Source organism: Gossypium hirsutum, chromosome A04 (genome assembly GCF_007990345.1).
Source record: "Gossypium hirsutum isolate 1008001.06 chromosome A04, Gossypium_hirsutum_v2.1, whole genome shotgun sequence".
NCBI lineage: Eukaryota > Viridiplantae > Streptophyta > Magnoliopsida > Malvales > Malvaceae > Gossypium > Gossypium hirsutum.
The window spans coordinates 9,403,095-9,418,094 of NC_053427.1; the positions used below are offsets into that span (position 1 = coordinate 9,403,095).

Here is a 15,000-nt window from a genome sequence, read left to right on the forward strand (position 1 = left end):
TCACACTAGTTGGAAGAATTCACCCAAAGTCAAGCAGTGACTAATTATAGACAAGTCTGTCTATGTTAAAGTATCATATAACTCCAAAGACCCGGCTTAAATGCTATATGATGCAGAAGTGTTCAACCTCTTAGCCCACAAATCACTCACAAATAATGATGGCAAATTGTGGAAAATGTTCTAAAAATAATTTACTAATTAATATTTAAATTTTCTTTTAAATTTTTTTAGTACTATTTTTATTTTTTAAAATTATATAAAATTTAAAAACTTTTTTAATAAAATTTTTAAACATTGTCATATTTTATTTTTTAGAATAATGATCTAATATTTCATTCTGACAGTTTTTAGACGCTATTGATTTTTAAATTAACTAATTAAACAATATTTATTTTTAAAAAGTTTTATTTATATGTATTATATTCTCTTTCCTTATTAACTGTAGTATTTGAAAGAAAATTAAATTCTGTATAATTTAATGATATATTTATAACAATAATTTTAAATTTCGGGGAGTTTTTAAATAATAAATTATTGTGAATTTTTTTTTTAAATTTAATGTTGTTTCTATAATTTAATTTTATTACAAAGAGACAAATTTAATGGATAACTAAAACTAATATTGAAAAAGAGGGACCTTTCGGGTTTTAATTTGATTTGAAGAAAACTCATAATTAACTAATAATATTAGCAATTAACTTTCATGTAATCAATTTTAAAATTAGAAAGAAAACAAGATTAACATAAATTTATTTTATTAACAAAATCATAAAAAATAAACATAATAATATTAACAATTAATGTTCATTAAATAAACTCTAAAATTTAAATTAAACACTAAAAATTTAGCAATGTTACCGTTAAGTATCAAAATATATAACTTTTTAGCAAATACAATTATCACATTGCACAAAAACCAAAAGTACAACATTATAAAAAAAATATGAAACTCATATATCAATTGATATGTTAACCCTTAGCCAATTAAGTCCAATGTAGTTCTAATTGAAAATTGTAGATATTATTTGGTGGTTAAAATATGTTGTTAGCCCTATATTTCTATAAAATTTGAGATTCAGTCTTTATACTTTAAAAGTTATAAATTTAATCCCTACAATTTTTAATTTAAAAATTTTAATCTAATCATTATCATCATTGGTAATTTTTTTTGTCAAAATATATCAACTTAACATGTTTATTTTTTATCAATCATATACCACATCATACGAGGGAAACCTAATTATTATGTCAACTTGACAAAATTTGATAAAAAAAAACGCTAACAATATTTATGATAAGACTAAAATTTTTAAATAGTAACAATAAAATTTAATTTTAAAATTTTTAAGTATAATAATTAAATCCCAAATTTTATCTAACAGCATGTGTTAAATTTTTAACCTTATTTTGTTTTAATTTTCTTTTTTATAATTTATTTGGTGAAAATATGTTATTAGTGCTTGTACTTGTCTCCATCATATTAAAGCATATTAAAGCATGCTCTTAGTGCTTTTCTTCATCATCCAACTGTTCTTTTTATCAATTCAAGTTCCCTTTCCCTACTTTTTTATTTTCTTGGCTTATTTCGTCTTGCAATCATGAATTACAACACTTGCTTCCATCTTCTTCTAGGTTTATTCATACCATGTTCCGTAGTTTGCTTGGCTATGACAGCCAGGAATCTCAACTCCGATCAGTTTGTGCTTCTCGAGTTTAAGGATTGCATTGCCGATCCTCAAAATGTCTTGGCAAACAATTGGTCGGCCTCTACCTCTGTTTGCAATTGGATTGGTGTTTCTTGTGGCATCATCCATAAAAGAGTTATAGCTTTGAATCTTACAAGCATGAATCTTAGGGGTACTATCCCTCCACACCTTGGAAATCTTTCATTTCTACTTTCTCTCGACTTGAGTAGCAACAATTTATCTGGCCATTTGCCTAAAGAATTGGGCAAATTGCATCGTTTGAGGATCATTCAGTTAAGCTACAACCGTCTTAATGGGGAAATTCCAGCATGGCTTGGGAACTTACAAAGAGTTCAAAGGCTGGAAATGGGAAACAATATCTTTACAGGCACAATCCCTCAAGCACTTGTTAACATGTCCAATCTAGAGATCTTGAACTTGCAATTCAATCAATTATCTGGTCAGGTTCCATATTCAATCTTCAAGATTTCTGCCCTGAAGATTGTTAGTCTCTTCAGCAATAGCCTATCAGGTAGTTTGCCTAATGATATGTGTCAACATTTAGCCAAACTTGAAGGGCTTTACTTGAGTCGGAATGAATTATCCGGAAACATTCCATCAAGTATGGGCAAATGCAACAACCTTCAAATTTTGGCATTGTCCTATAATCAATTTACGGGTATCATTCCAAGAAGTATTGGAAATCTGACACGACTCGAAAAATTATATTTGGGGTTGAATAATTTAGAAGGTATTGAATTTCCTTGATTTCTTTAGTTTAAAGTAAATTTTTTATGAAAGAGTTTGATTTGTAATGGGTTATAGAAGTGAGAATTTTTTATTTAATTCAAAGCAAAATAGTTAATTTGATCAAAAATATTATATTAAAATCTAATATCTCCAAATTACTGTATAACAGAAAAAGAAAACCTCTTTAATGCTAACAAAATAGGTAGTTTTAACACCTTGACTTTTCGACTGTCTGCAGGTCAGATTCCGACTCCTATCTTCAACATTTCTTCTCTGAAGACTATTTTTCTCTCCAACAATAGTCTATCTAGTAGTTTACCTAATGGTTTGTGTTACCATTGTCCCATGCTTGAAGGGCTTCTCTTGGAACATAATGAATTATCTGGTAATATTCCATCAAGTATGGGTGAATGTTACCAGCTTCAGATTTTGAATTTAGCAGCAAATAAATTCAGTGGGCTGATTCCAAAAAGTATTTTTAATTCAACTATGCTCCAAGGAATATATCTAAATGACAACAGTTTAGAAGGTATGTGTTTCACTTTATTTTTTTCCAAAGTCCAAAAAGCATTCTGTTTAATTTGTTTCTTCTTTTTTGGTCATATACTTTATCATTTTAATTTGATAATAAACAATAAGATTTATATGAATTGGTTTATCTTAAAATTTTTAATTCCCATTTATATAGATTGACACTTGATTTTAAGCATTTAATTTTTAATTATTCTAATTATTATTTTTAATTTATTATTCAAATGGTTGAACATAATTAAAAATATTAATTTATTTAATATTTCAAATGTAATAATAAAATTTCAAGCCATAATTAAAGCATTGCACCATATTTAATATCTAATATAATTTTAGTTTATGTAATTAAAAAATAGTAATATTATTTAAAATAATGACTAGTAAATATAGTTAAAAAATATAATTTATTTTTGTTAATTCAAAAATAGTGCTAATAAATTTTTTTATCATTATCAAGGCATCATAAAAAATATAAAAATTGATATATTGTAATTTCATTTTTTTTCTTTTCTTGATAGGCAATAAATTGATCTTAAAAGTTTGTAGATGATATATACTTAATATAAATATAATAGATTAGATTAAACTATATAAATATATTATTTATAAAATTTATATATGAATTATAAAGTTATTTGTTATATAAATAATTAAAATTTGCTCTTTAAAATTAAAGTAATGAACATCTATACTATTATTTAAGCTTCTAATTGAGTTGGTGTCGTAAGTCAATCGAGTATAAACTCGGTTAGAGAAATTGCAAGAATATTATTTCTTATTTAAAATAAGTTATATTATTTGAGGGTAATTTAGTCTTTTTATTTCAAAAAACAAAATAAAAATGTTAATGGTGAGATTTGAACTAAAACTTAACCAAAATTTTATTTTAAATTTTTTATACATTTTGTTTTTATTATGCACACTCTATTACCTCCATAAATTATATATATTAATAATGTTGTTGATTGAAATTGTGTCACAAATTAACTAGATACCAACTTAAGATTGACAACAACACCACGATAAATAATTTCATTCAATTAGTATTATTAATATGACGTATTCATATGTTTAAATTTCGTTTTACTTGCAATTTAATCTTTTTATTTTTTTTTATTTTAATATCTTACATATGCCATTTGTTATTAGTATTAATCAGTGCTTTGATTTCTTATTGTATATTATTTGGTTCTTACATGCATACACTTATGATAGAGTTTTTAATAATAATTTAAGTATATAGTAATTCAATATGTATTTTAAATTTTTATTATATAAATTATTTTAATAATTTTTTAATAGAAAGGAAATTTTTATTTATAACGATGCTAAATTTTTAATAAGTTTATTTAATCAAATATTTTAGTAAAACCAAAATTCTTATTTATAAATTTGATAAATGATAAAAAATGTTAAAATAATTATCAGATCAAAAACTTCTCAAAACTCATACATTTATACATATTATAGATATATTTTTAAAGGTTTAATGCACACTTTATTCTTTAAAGTATACTGCTTTTCTCACTTTAGTCCCTAATATTATCAAACATTTTCGACACAGTCCTTTGGTCCTTAAAAAAATCGGTTGGGATGTCCAACCAATCATAAATTGTCATGTGATACACATTCCCGATGTCACGATGGCATCATCATTTAGACAAAAAAAATCAAAAAATTTAAATATATATATAAATTCAAATAAAATTATTAAAATTAACTAAATTATAAATCTATAATTTTTTAAAAATTACAAATTTGTTAATTTTTAAAAAAATGTAAAAAAATAAAATTATTAAAAACTATAAAAATTATTAGAAATTGTTTATTATAATACAACCAATTTTTATAAAAAATATTTAATAAATTCTTATATCAACATTTTAATATTTTAAAATACATCAAGTTTTAGCGTTTTACTAGTGTTATGTTTATTTGATTTAACTCCCTATTTAATGTCTAGAGCAAGCTTTCTCCATCCACTGTCGTGCACATACTCTTTCTATTTTGCACCAAAAATTTTTAGAATAGTCAAACATTCAACAATAGTTCTTAAGATATTGGTTTAGAGACAAACAATCCATCTTCAACTAGTAAAAAAAATATTTGGAATAATTTAGAATATTATTTATTTTACATAATATTATTTATTTTATTATTTAAATAAATTGAAAATATAAGACTTATCCAAATTTATCACCTAATAAGATGTACTGATTATAAATTTTGATTAATTGAATTAAAAAATAATTGTTATAGGTGGCATCCTTACAAGACACAATGATCACATGGTCAAACTCTTGCCATTTAAAAAATTTCAAAAATATTTAAATATCTAATATATTTTTAATTTTTTAGTATATTCTTTTAATTTTTATAATTGATCTTATCAGTCCACAACTCACCTTCTTCGCAGTTTGTTGATTCTTTTTAAGTTTTTCTGATTTTTCCCTATTTTTTCTGGTTTTCCTTTTGCATTTTATTTTCTAAAAAAACTACATTATTATAACGGTGAGAAATTTTTTTTTATAATTTTTAGTAGTATATATATTTTTTCTTATTTTTTATATATATATTTAAAACATTTCTTACATTTTTATAAAAAAATTCTGATATTTTTTTAAATTTTTTAGTGAACTGCACAATATAAAAATCTTTTTTATTTTCAATACATATTAATTAAAAAATAGACAAAAGTTGTATAGAAGGAAAATAAAGGAATATTGATTAGATGCCACATTTTCATTTTAAACTTTTATTTTTGTTTGAATTAAAGATTTAAAATATTTTTAAAAAAATTTTAATGTATTATATATTTTTAAATTTGATATTCAATCAATTTTAGATCTGGAAAGTAAAGATGATTTCAACGCAAGGCTTGGGCTAACAATACATAGGAGTTCATTTTTAATGTATTATATATTTTGTGAATTTGGTATTTAATGAAAATGTATACTAAAAGATGCTATTTTACAGGTAATTTACCACCCATTACCAATGCTCCAAAGCTTGAGAATCTTTTATTGTGGAGAAATAAACTTAGCGGAAACATTCCCAACTCTATCTCCAATGTTTCCATGCTTAAGGAACTAGACTTGTCAGATAACTTATTTTCTGGCCCAATCCCAACACTTGGCAACTTAAGGTACCTTGAATGCCTTCATATCCAAAACAATAATTTGATTGCAGGATCTGCTATTGATCATGATTGGACCTTTCTTTCTTCTTTGGCGAATTGCAAGCATCTGAAAAGAATAATTCTTTCAGGAAATCCATTGAGTGGTGTTCTTCCTACTTATATCGGGAACCTTTCAAACTCCCTTCGATACTTTATGGCCTCTAATTGTGAGATTATAGGCAATATTCCTATGGAAATAGGTAACTTAAGCAGCATGTTGGATTTAGAACTTGACTATAATAAGTTAAGTGGATTTATTCCAAAATCAATAAGAGGACTGCGAAAACTCCAAGGTCTAGATCTTTCCTCTAATAAATTAGAAGGGCCTATCTCAGAGAGCCTTTGTGATTTGGAGAGTTTATACAAATTGTTTTTAGGGTTGAATAAGCTGCATGGATCTATACCCTCTTGTCTAGGTAATATTTATTCTTTGGGATATCTTTACTTAAATTCCAACAAACTGAGTTCGGCAATACCCTCAACTTTGTGGAATCTTAAAGATATCTTAGAAATAGATTTATCATCAAACCATCTTATCAATTCTTATGCTATTGATGTTGGAAATTTGAGGAGTCTAGGGAAACTAAATTTATCAAGGAATCTTCTCATGGGCGATATTTTATCCACATTTGGGGGTCTTCAAACTTTGGTTACATTAGATTTATCAAATAATAAGCTATATGGTCAATCCCCGAATCATTTGGTGGTTTAATTAATTTGGAATCCTTGGATTTATGCAAGAACAATCTCTCTGGAGTCATTTCCAAATCTTTGGAAAAGCTTTTACATCTAAAGTATTTTAATGTGTCTTTCAATAGACTTGAAGGGGAAATTCCTACAGAAGGAAGTTTTTCAAACTTTTCTAGCACATCATTCATGAAGAATTATGCACTTTGTGGTCCACCTAGATTGCTAGTCCCACCTTGCAAAAACGACATCCATGAAAACTCCCAAATGATCATATTGCATGCTTTAAGGTATGGTTTACCAACAATTGGTGTTGTCGTACTACTAATAGTGCTAACTATTATGTATAGAAGATGCCAAAGTAGGAGTACAACCCTACCAATTAAGGATGATTTGTTGTCTTTGAAAAGACTGAGACGAACTTCACATGCTGAACTTTCACAAGCAACTAATGGATTTGAGGAAAGCAATATGCTTGGTTCAGGGAGTTTTGGATATGTATATAAAGGGAGGCTTTTAGATGGAATGGAAGTTGCAATAAAAGTTTTCAATTTGCAAACAGAAGGGGCATTTAGGAGTTTTGACATTGAATGTGATGCTATGCGTAATATAGTTCATCGTAATATTGTGAAGGTCATTACTTGCTGCTCAAGTGTTAACTTCAAAGCCTTGGTGCTTGATTACATGTCTAATGGAAATCTTGAGAAATGGTTACATTCTAAAAACTATTTCCTTAATCTCATACAAAGGGTTGAGATAATGATTGATGTTGCATCAGCTATAGAACATCTCCACAATGGACATCCAACACCTATAATCCATTGTGACTTAAAACCAAACAATATTTTACTAGATGAAGACATGGTTGCACATGTGGGAGATTTTGGCATTGCCAAATTGTTGGGAGAAGGTTACTTAATGAAGCATACCATGACTCTTGCAACTATTGGGTATATGGCACCAGGTGAATTTTTTATTTTTGTATTATTATTTTTCTAATTTGCATTTTATAATTTTGTTTCATGTGTAGGTGGATATATATATTTGAATAATCACTTTAGAAATAATTAAGGATTAACGATACTCTAATTATACTTGAAATGCAGAATTTGGATCAGCAGGAATTGTTTCTGTAAAATGTGACGTCTATAGTTATGGGATTGTCCTTATAGAAACTTTCACAAAGAAGAAGCCAACTGATAATTTTTTTGCTGAAGAAAGGACTATAAGACATTGGATGGAAAGTTCATTGCCTCAAGGAGCGATAGAAATCGCTGATGTTGATTTATTAAAAAGAGAGGATGAGTACTTTATTGTTAAAGCAAATTGTATTTCATCCATCATGGAGTTGGCTTTGAATTGTTCAGCTGAATTACCAGAAAAAAGAAAAGATATGAAAGATGTTGTGGTTGAGCTAAAGAAAATCAAACAAAGGTTGCTAAACAACATCAAACATGTTTAACAAAGATGGTGAGTAATTAGTACACTTGTGGTTATTAATTCACGCTTAATTTTATTAACATTTTTAATCTATTCTAGCAGTTTAATTATAGATATCAAATATGTCGGTATCGGTCTCTTTGAAGATTGTCGTATAAATTGTGAAAATTAATACACTAATTTTCTTTCTTTTGCTCAATCAGTTGCTCTCTTCGGAATTCAAACTTCTTTTGTAAAATCAAGATGGAAACCAATAAAATGAGTAGCAAGCCTTCCCAAGAATTACGGTTTATGGTAGCTTTGGGACATCAATTTATTTTCTTTGTTAGATTTGATTTTCTTAGTTTCTTATTTCATTATGGTATAATTTTGTTTTAATATTTTGCTGAGGGCTTTATTGTCGGATTTTTTTTTGTTTTTCTCTAATTAAATATGTTATTTTCTTTCATTAAAAAAACCATGTATTTAAATTTCATTTATTATTTTGACAGACTCTTCAACAAATGGTATTATTCTTGCGTTGGGGTTTTGTCTCTTGATTCCGCAAAGATCTCTATGGGTTTATGGAGATGATTGCAAGGTAAATGTTACATATGCATTAGTTGGTGGTTTGAATCCTTTCGTATGTGTTCTTCATGATTTTTCTGCAGAGGCTAGGAATAAAATCTCAATATGGGAACAATACCTTTTGTTGTTGAGGGCAACATTGATTACATGCAGATAACATTCAGAAGACTTCTCCTAATGAGTTGATCTCCCTCAACAAAAAAGTCAAATACAAGGTCTGTTATGGGTAATCATAGTTTATCCAAGCAATGACATATAAGTTTAATTTGTTTTCAAGAGCTTTCTAAGTGTTTCTCTTCATTTTCTTCTAGCTTGTTGAATGAAGGGACATGTCTAACACATTGGTCTTAACTGAGCTAGCTTGCCTTGCCAGGTAATTTGCTAATTTCCACTTATTTAGAGTTATTTACGGTGTGTTCTATTTAATATTATCATAATTGAAGGTATCATTTATAATTTAATCTAATTGTGTTTTTGGCTAGTGGTCATTGATCAAGGAAACTAAAGGAGGCCAATAAGAAGAATTAAACTTCGCATGCTTTACTATCATATGCTACAAAACAAAAAGACTTTTTTTTTCTACATGAAATTTGTATTGGGCTATCAATGTTTCATGGATTATGTTGTTTTTCTAATTCAAGAGGTGATTTTGCCAATATTGCATGCAAAATCAATGTCTACATATATACTACCAAGTACCAAGTAATATTTCCTATGATGGAAGTTCTGCTACTGCGCAGCTTAATCAACTCTAATGCTCCTAATGCTCCTGTGGATTTTATTTGTCTTTATAGTATTTAGAGACTATTTTATGAATGTTCAATTGCCTTTGGGCCTTCAAAAAAAGTTTAGCAAGCCTACAAGTCATTTAATTGCCTTTGGATTTCCCATGAAATTTTTATGTATGAACTTACAATATATGGCTTGAATTGCATAATTATATTATATATAAATATTAATTTCCTACCTCTCCATCAAAATAACCATTAACATCATCAAAATCACTGGTTTGATCGCAATGTCTGGCATTCATCTATTTGATAACACAACTCTTATATCTCCTATTATTGGAGCAAAGCCAAAGGCCTCTTGGATTGTCTAAACATGTTTTTTCTTCTTTTGTATTTTTTGTAACGACTCGATTTATAGTAGTGTCAAAAAAGTGGTTTCAAAACTTCGTTTATGTAAACTAAGTTTCTGATACACAATGTTTGATGAAGAAAAGTGTAATTTGTGAATTTTGCCAACATGGTAGTCATCACAAAAAAGTACATTCTTGATTCTCATGAAAATAATATTATTACAAGAGGATAATACCACGTTTTAGACACCTTTAGCTGGATGGTCGAGACATCGATGCCACAACTACTATTCTGAAACACGAGTTTGATCTTCAAGATCGCTAGTGGGAGTATAATAAACTTATTGAGTGAATGCCAAAGGTAATGAAGACTTGCAATCAGAAACAACTTTATGATAGCATTCATCGGTAAGAATTGTATACAAACCATCTTTTTCAAGACCTCGAAGAAGAACTTCACTGATAGTCTCATCCTTAATAAGGAAATGAGTGGGATAAAACATGAAAAACACCAAATTATCTCTAGCAAATTTACTAACAAACATTAAATTCTTGGTGATTTCATAGACATGAAAAAATTAATCCAAAATAAGTTGTCGAGAAGTAGATTTAAAGAAAAACTAACTAATATGTGAAATATTTTATTCGAAATTAACCCATGTATGCAACGAACAAGTGAAAAAAAATAATATCGAAAAGATCAAGCATGCAAATTTTACATGGAAAAGCTCCTCAAAAGAAGATAAAAAACCATAGGCAAAAGGAGATTTCACAATAATAAAGGAGAGTACAAAAGATGGAGAAAGTTAAAGGAAAACTCGTAGCCCTGCAAGAATAAACCTTTCAAAACAAAGAACATAATTCTCTCAATCTAAATATTTTTTTATTAGACATAGAGTGACTAACGTATATTTATAGGATGAAATTCATAGCATATATGACTACAACAATCCTAGGTTAATCAAAGATTAAATGGGAAACTAAAAATATGGTTTAACTGTGAGAAGAAAGCCAAAAAACTTGAGGTGCATGTTGCCACATCGTGATATGGCATCATGTTGTCAGGACAAAGGGTCATCGTGTCATCGAGATGAAAGCTCTCTTCTCGTCGTGAAGTTAGCTATTCATTGGGATGAAGAAGACTTCTTTATTGTGACATCACACACTGTTTGATCCGAAAATGTGAGGCATAATTCCATAAATCTCCACCTTGAGTCATATTTGACTTACCTCTTTTTCCAAGCCCTGTTACGGGCCTACTTGAATCTTCGTCAGATACTTACCAAGTCCGAGCATTTGAAATTTGATGACTTTTTGTCAATATGTTGGTTGGATTGTGTTCTGTGTCAATTTTAAGAATCTGAACATTTCTTAAATGATCACCTATTGAACAAAATGATAATGAATGTCTATTTGCTTCATTTTTTCGTGATCATTTGATCTTTAGTGAGATGAATGACACTTTGACTATTACAATATACAACAGCTGCCCCTTTTTCACTTACTAGTTCATTAAATAGGTCCTTTAACCAAATTGCTTCTTTTACTACTTTAGTAATTTCCATGTATTCTACTTCGATGGTTGACAAAGCCACTATATATTGTAGTGTAGCTTTCCAATTAACAACACAATTCCAAAAAGAAAATATGTAACCTATGAGAGACCTTTTTTGATCTAAGTCTCCTGCATTATCTGAATCAATATATCTGACTAAACCCTTTTAAGTTTTTATGAAATCTAAGCACATGTTAGAAGTACCCCACAAATATTTAAAAATCCACTTAACTGCATATCAGTGTATCGAGATTGGCCATTTATCGACTAACAACACTAGCAACTTGTGAAATATTGGGAGGAGTGCATACCACTGCATACATCAAACTCCTGACTGTGCTTGAATAAGGTACTTTTGACATGTACCTTTCATCTTCTTCATGCTACGGGGAAGCTGAAATTGAGAGTTTAAAGTATGCAGTTAAAGGAGTACTTACTAGTTTTGAATCTTGCATCTTGAATCGCTTGAGTATCTTCATTATGTACTTTTGTTGCAATAAAAACAATTTCCCAAAATGTTTATCTCTTAAAATTTCCATCCCCAAAATTTTCTTTGCTGCACCTAAATCCTTCATCTCGAACTTAGAGTTAAACATGAATGTAGTCAAGTATTAAAACCCACCCATATAGCCAAAACACCTCTCTGTCCCCCGATCACACCCCACAAGAGCTATTTAAGCTCATCCAACCAAACACACCACATAGGACCTCGAAAGGCCCATCCAACCCTACACACCATGTATGTGGTCCAAGTCACTCAAAAAATAATATGCAGCAGAGTTGACGTATATAGAGTACAGTGCATTGCAGTAAACCGCTGTACAGATATGTTGCAGTTAAAACTGCCAGATAAAATAGTAAAATGCAACAAAGTTGATGCATATACAGTACAGTGCATTGCGGTAAATTGAGTATAGATATGTTACAGTTAAACCTACCAAATCAGATAATAATACGAACAAAGTTGACGTTTATACAGTACAGTCTTCCTTCTCTTCACAACCAAACCCTCAAATGTTTTATGCAAATGTATGTATGCAGACAAATACACAGAATTAGTGAACACAACGTACAAACGGTCAGACAGAATCAGAAATGCACTTTAAACACCATTAGTCACTCATACACCCAATCAAATACAAGATCTAAGCTATTGCGTTATGCACACAATCAGAGATCAGAAATATGAAAATAGAGTATAGAGTCAGAAATTCTCTTGCACACACACAAGCTTATTATCAAACTTCCTCACGTCCAAACATAGGATGAGGTATCAATTCACAAGCACATTACAAACACGCTTGCACAAATCAACCATTTAGTACCATATTTACAAATAATCACACGACTCTAAGCCGTGTCGGAGTCCCTAGTTCTTATATAGAAGGACCATCAAGCGCTGAACAACACAAGAAGTAAAAAGGATTAAGCTACGCAATAAGTGAAAAACTGCGTAACAGGGCTACACAGCCGTGCGGGGGCCAACACGCCTATGTAGAGGGGCACACGCCCATGTAGAAAAAGGTACAAGCCCGTGTGGCTATCGAACATGCTCATGTGTCCTAGGGGCATGGCCATGTGAACAGGATGTGTCACCCTCTATCCGTTTGTGCTTAAATAGGGTACAGGGCAGACATAGCCATGTGAGGGTCTTACATGCCCGTATGCCCACTAGACATGGTTGTGTGTCCAAGGTACATGCCCGTGTGGAACTCCTAAATCCCCAAATTGGCCACACGATCGTGTGGCACCAAAATCAGCCCTGAAACCCTAAATCCCAACTGCACACAGTTGTGTAAACCTCTCGTAAAAGGGCACATGCCCTTGTGGCCATCCGTGTGGTCATGAAACCACACTGAAATTGGTCTAAAACTTGATTTTGCGACATTAAAATGAACCCCAAACCTTAACTACCCAAAAGTATATCAAAATCACACCTAATTTCCATCCATCACCACATTAATCGACCTTTCGAAAGGTCAATTTCCCAAACACACAAACAGTGTCAAATTCTACAAAATAAGTCAAAAATTTGACAATAAAGTGGAAAGATTTTGAGCACACATGAAATTATAGAATGCCACTAAATCGAATCCTTAATTCACTAATAAATTAAAAGAGTTATGATCCCACACCTAACTTGCAACCAAAACTACCAGACTCTAACTTGACAACAGAATCCAAAGCTTTTTGAATTAAAACCGTTCTTCTTTTGTTTTTTACCGAAAGGCACAAGAAATCCAAGCAAAAAAGAAGGAGAAAGCAGACCATGGTGAGGGAGAAGAGAGAACGTGAAAAAAGAACAGAAGTTAAAAAAATAATAAAAAATAAATAAAAATCCAAACTAAATAAATATTTAATAAACAAATATCAAACCTTTTTCAACAAAACAAAACTTCATCAAAATAATCCCCTCAAAACACACACATGAGGACTCGAACCCAAGTCCCAAAAGTACACTAATACACACCCAACCACCAGACCAACAGACCTATTCTGACATCAAAACATGAGATGAAACTCAAATGTACAATCTAGCCACTGACCCTACCACAAAGCTCAGAACTTCTAACCCCAAAAATTGGGGTGTTACAATGAGCCATATTATCATATTTTTAATTTTATCCTATTTTGTGCACCTATCTTAACTAAATTTGTCTTGGTGATCATGGTTTGAGGAAAAACACAAAAGATGTACATGCTTTTCACATGTTTAAAAAAAATTAAGATGAAAGAACAAAGGAAAGTTTGTTCAAAAGAATAAAAGCAAAGAAAAGTTTTCTCAAATTCTAAAAAAATAAAGGTTGAGCATGAGTTCAAAAAAAGTTTGGGGGTGGTCCAAAGACCATTTCTATGAAGGTTATGACGCTAAAGGATCCAAAATAAAGTTAGGGTTAAAATGGTTGAACATAAAAATTCACTTCTCTTTATCCATACCTTTACCCTAGCCATGTTACAACCTAATAAAAGACCTATTGATTTGATTATTATACTAACTACATCAGTAGAGAGGAATTGCTAAGTTCAACACATGAAGGCCACTAATTAAACCTTGTGATTGCTTTGTTTAGATTGATAGGGAAATCTTATTGATTGGTGAATGTTATATATGACTTTGAAATACATGCTTATTATGATTCATGTTCACATTATGTTGTACTTAGTTTGGAAATAACATTTGCATCCGAGCGACTTATCAATAAAAATAATTTGTGAGCATGATTTTATTAATGTATGATTATGTGCAAAGACTGATCTACTTAACCATATTGCAAAATTTACCTTAGCAAAAGTTTGTTGTGCCTGAACATTACTAGGGACAAACAATGATTTAAGTTTAGGGTGTGTAAACTCGAAATTATATAGGATTTTTCTAGCAATTTTTACGACCTTTTGACTTAATAATTATATTAATCTTGAGTAATTGTTAATAAACTAAGTGGATCTTGTTTAAATGTTAATATTAGACATGAATTTATAAAATTTGTGAAATTATACTTTATTGCATGATTTTTGTGCATAAATT

General features: G+C 29.6%; 1 protein-coding gene across 16 annotated transcripts; it reads left to right on the forward strand.

The window, feature by feature from the left end:
* The first annotated feature begins 1,519 nt into the window (after window positions 1–1,519).
* LOC107942093 (LRR receptor-like serine/threonine-protein kinase GSO1) lies at window positions 1,520–9,566 on the forward strand. Of its 16 annotated transcripts, none has more exons than XM_041110887.1 (8): window positions 1,524–2,436; window positions 2,674–2,964; window positions 5,943–7,795; window positions 7,938–8,301; window positions 8,763–8,851; window positions 8,922–9,053; window positions 9,150–9,211; window positions 9,321–9,566. In XM_041110887.1, the coding sequence occupies exons 1-3, from the start codon at window positions 1,599–1,601 to the stop codon at window positions 6,854–6,856; spliced, it is 2,043 nt and encodes a 680-aa protein (XP_040966821.1). In that variant the 5' UTR covers window positions 1,524–1,598; the 3' UTR covers window positions 6,857–7,795; window positions 7,938–8,301; window positions 8,763–8,851; window positions 8,922–9,053; window positions 9,150–9,211; window positions 9,321–9,566. The 16 variants fall into 16 exon arrangements, with proteins under 16 accessions (XP_040966826.1, XP_040966821.1, XP_040966823.1 ...); XM_041110889.1 differs by having other exon boundaries at window positions 1,525–2,436; window positions 7,938–8,565; XM_041110886.1 differs by adding an exon at window positions 8,475–8,565 and having other exon boundaries at window positions 1,525–2,436; window positions 8,763–9,053.
* The last annotated feature ends 5,434 nt before the right edge of the window (window positions 9,567–15,000 follow it).

Excerpts from the sequence above, each read along its gene's own strand:
- LOC107942093 (XM_041110887.1), top strand. The coding sequence starts at position 1,599 with ATGAATTACAACACTTGCTTCCATCTTCTTCTAGGTTTATTCATACCA. Across the intron at positions 2,437-2,673 it reads GGGGTTGAATAATTTAGAAG|GTCAGATTCCGACTCCTATC; the intron begins GTATTGAATTTC and ends GACTGTCTGCAG. Across the intron at positions 2,965-5,942 it reads AAATGACAACAGTTTAGAAG|GTAATTTACCACCCATTACC; the intron begins GTATGTGTTTCA and ends GCTATTTTACAG.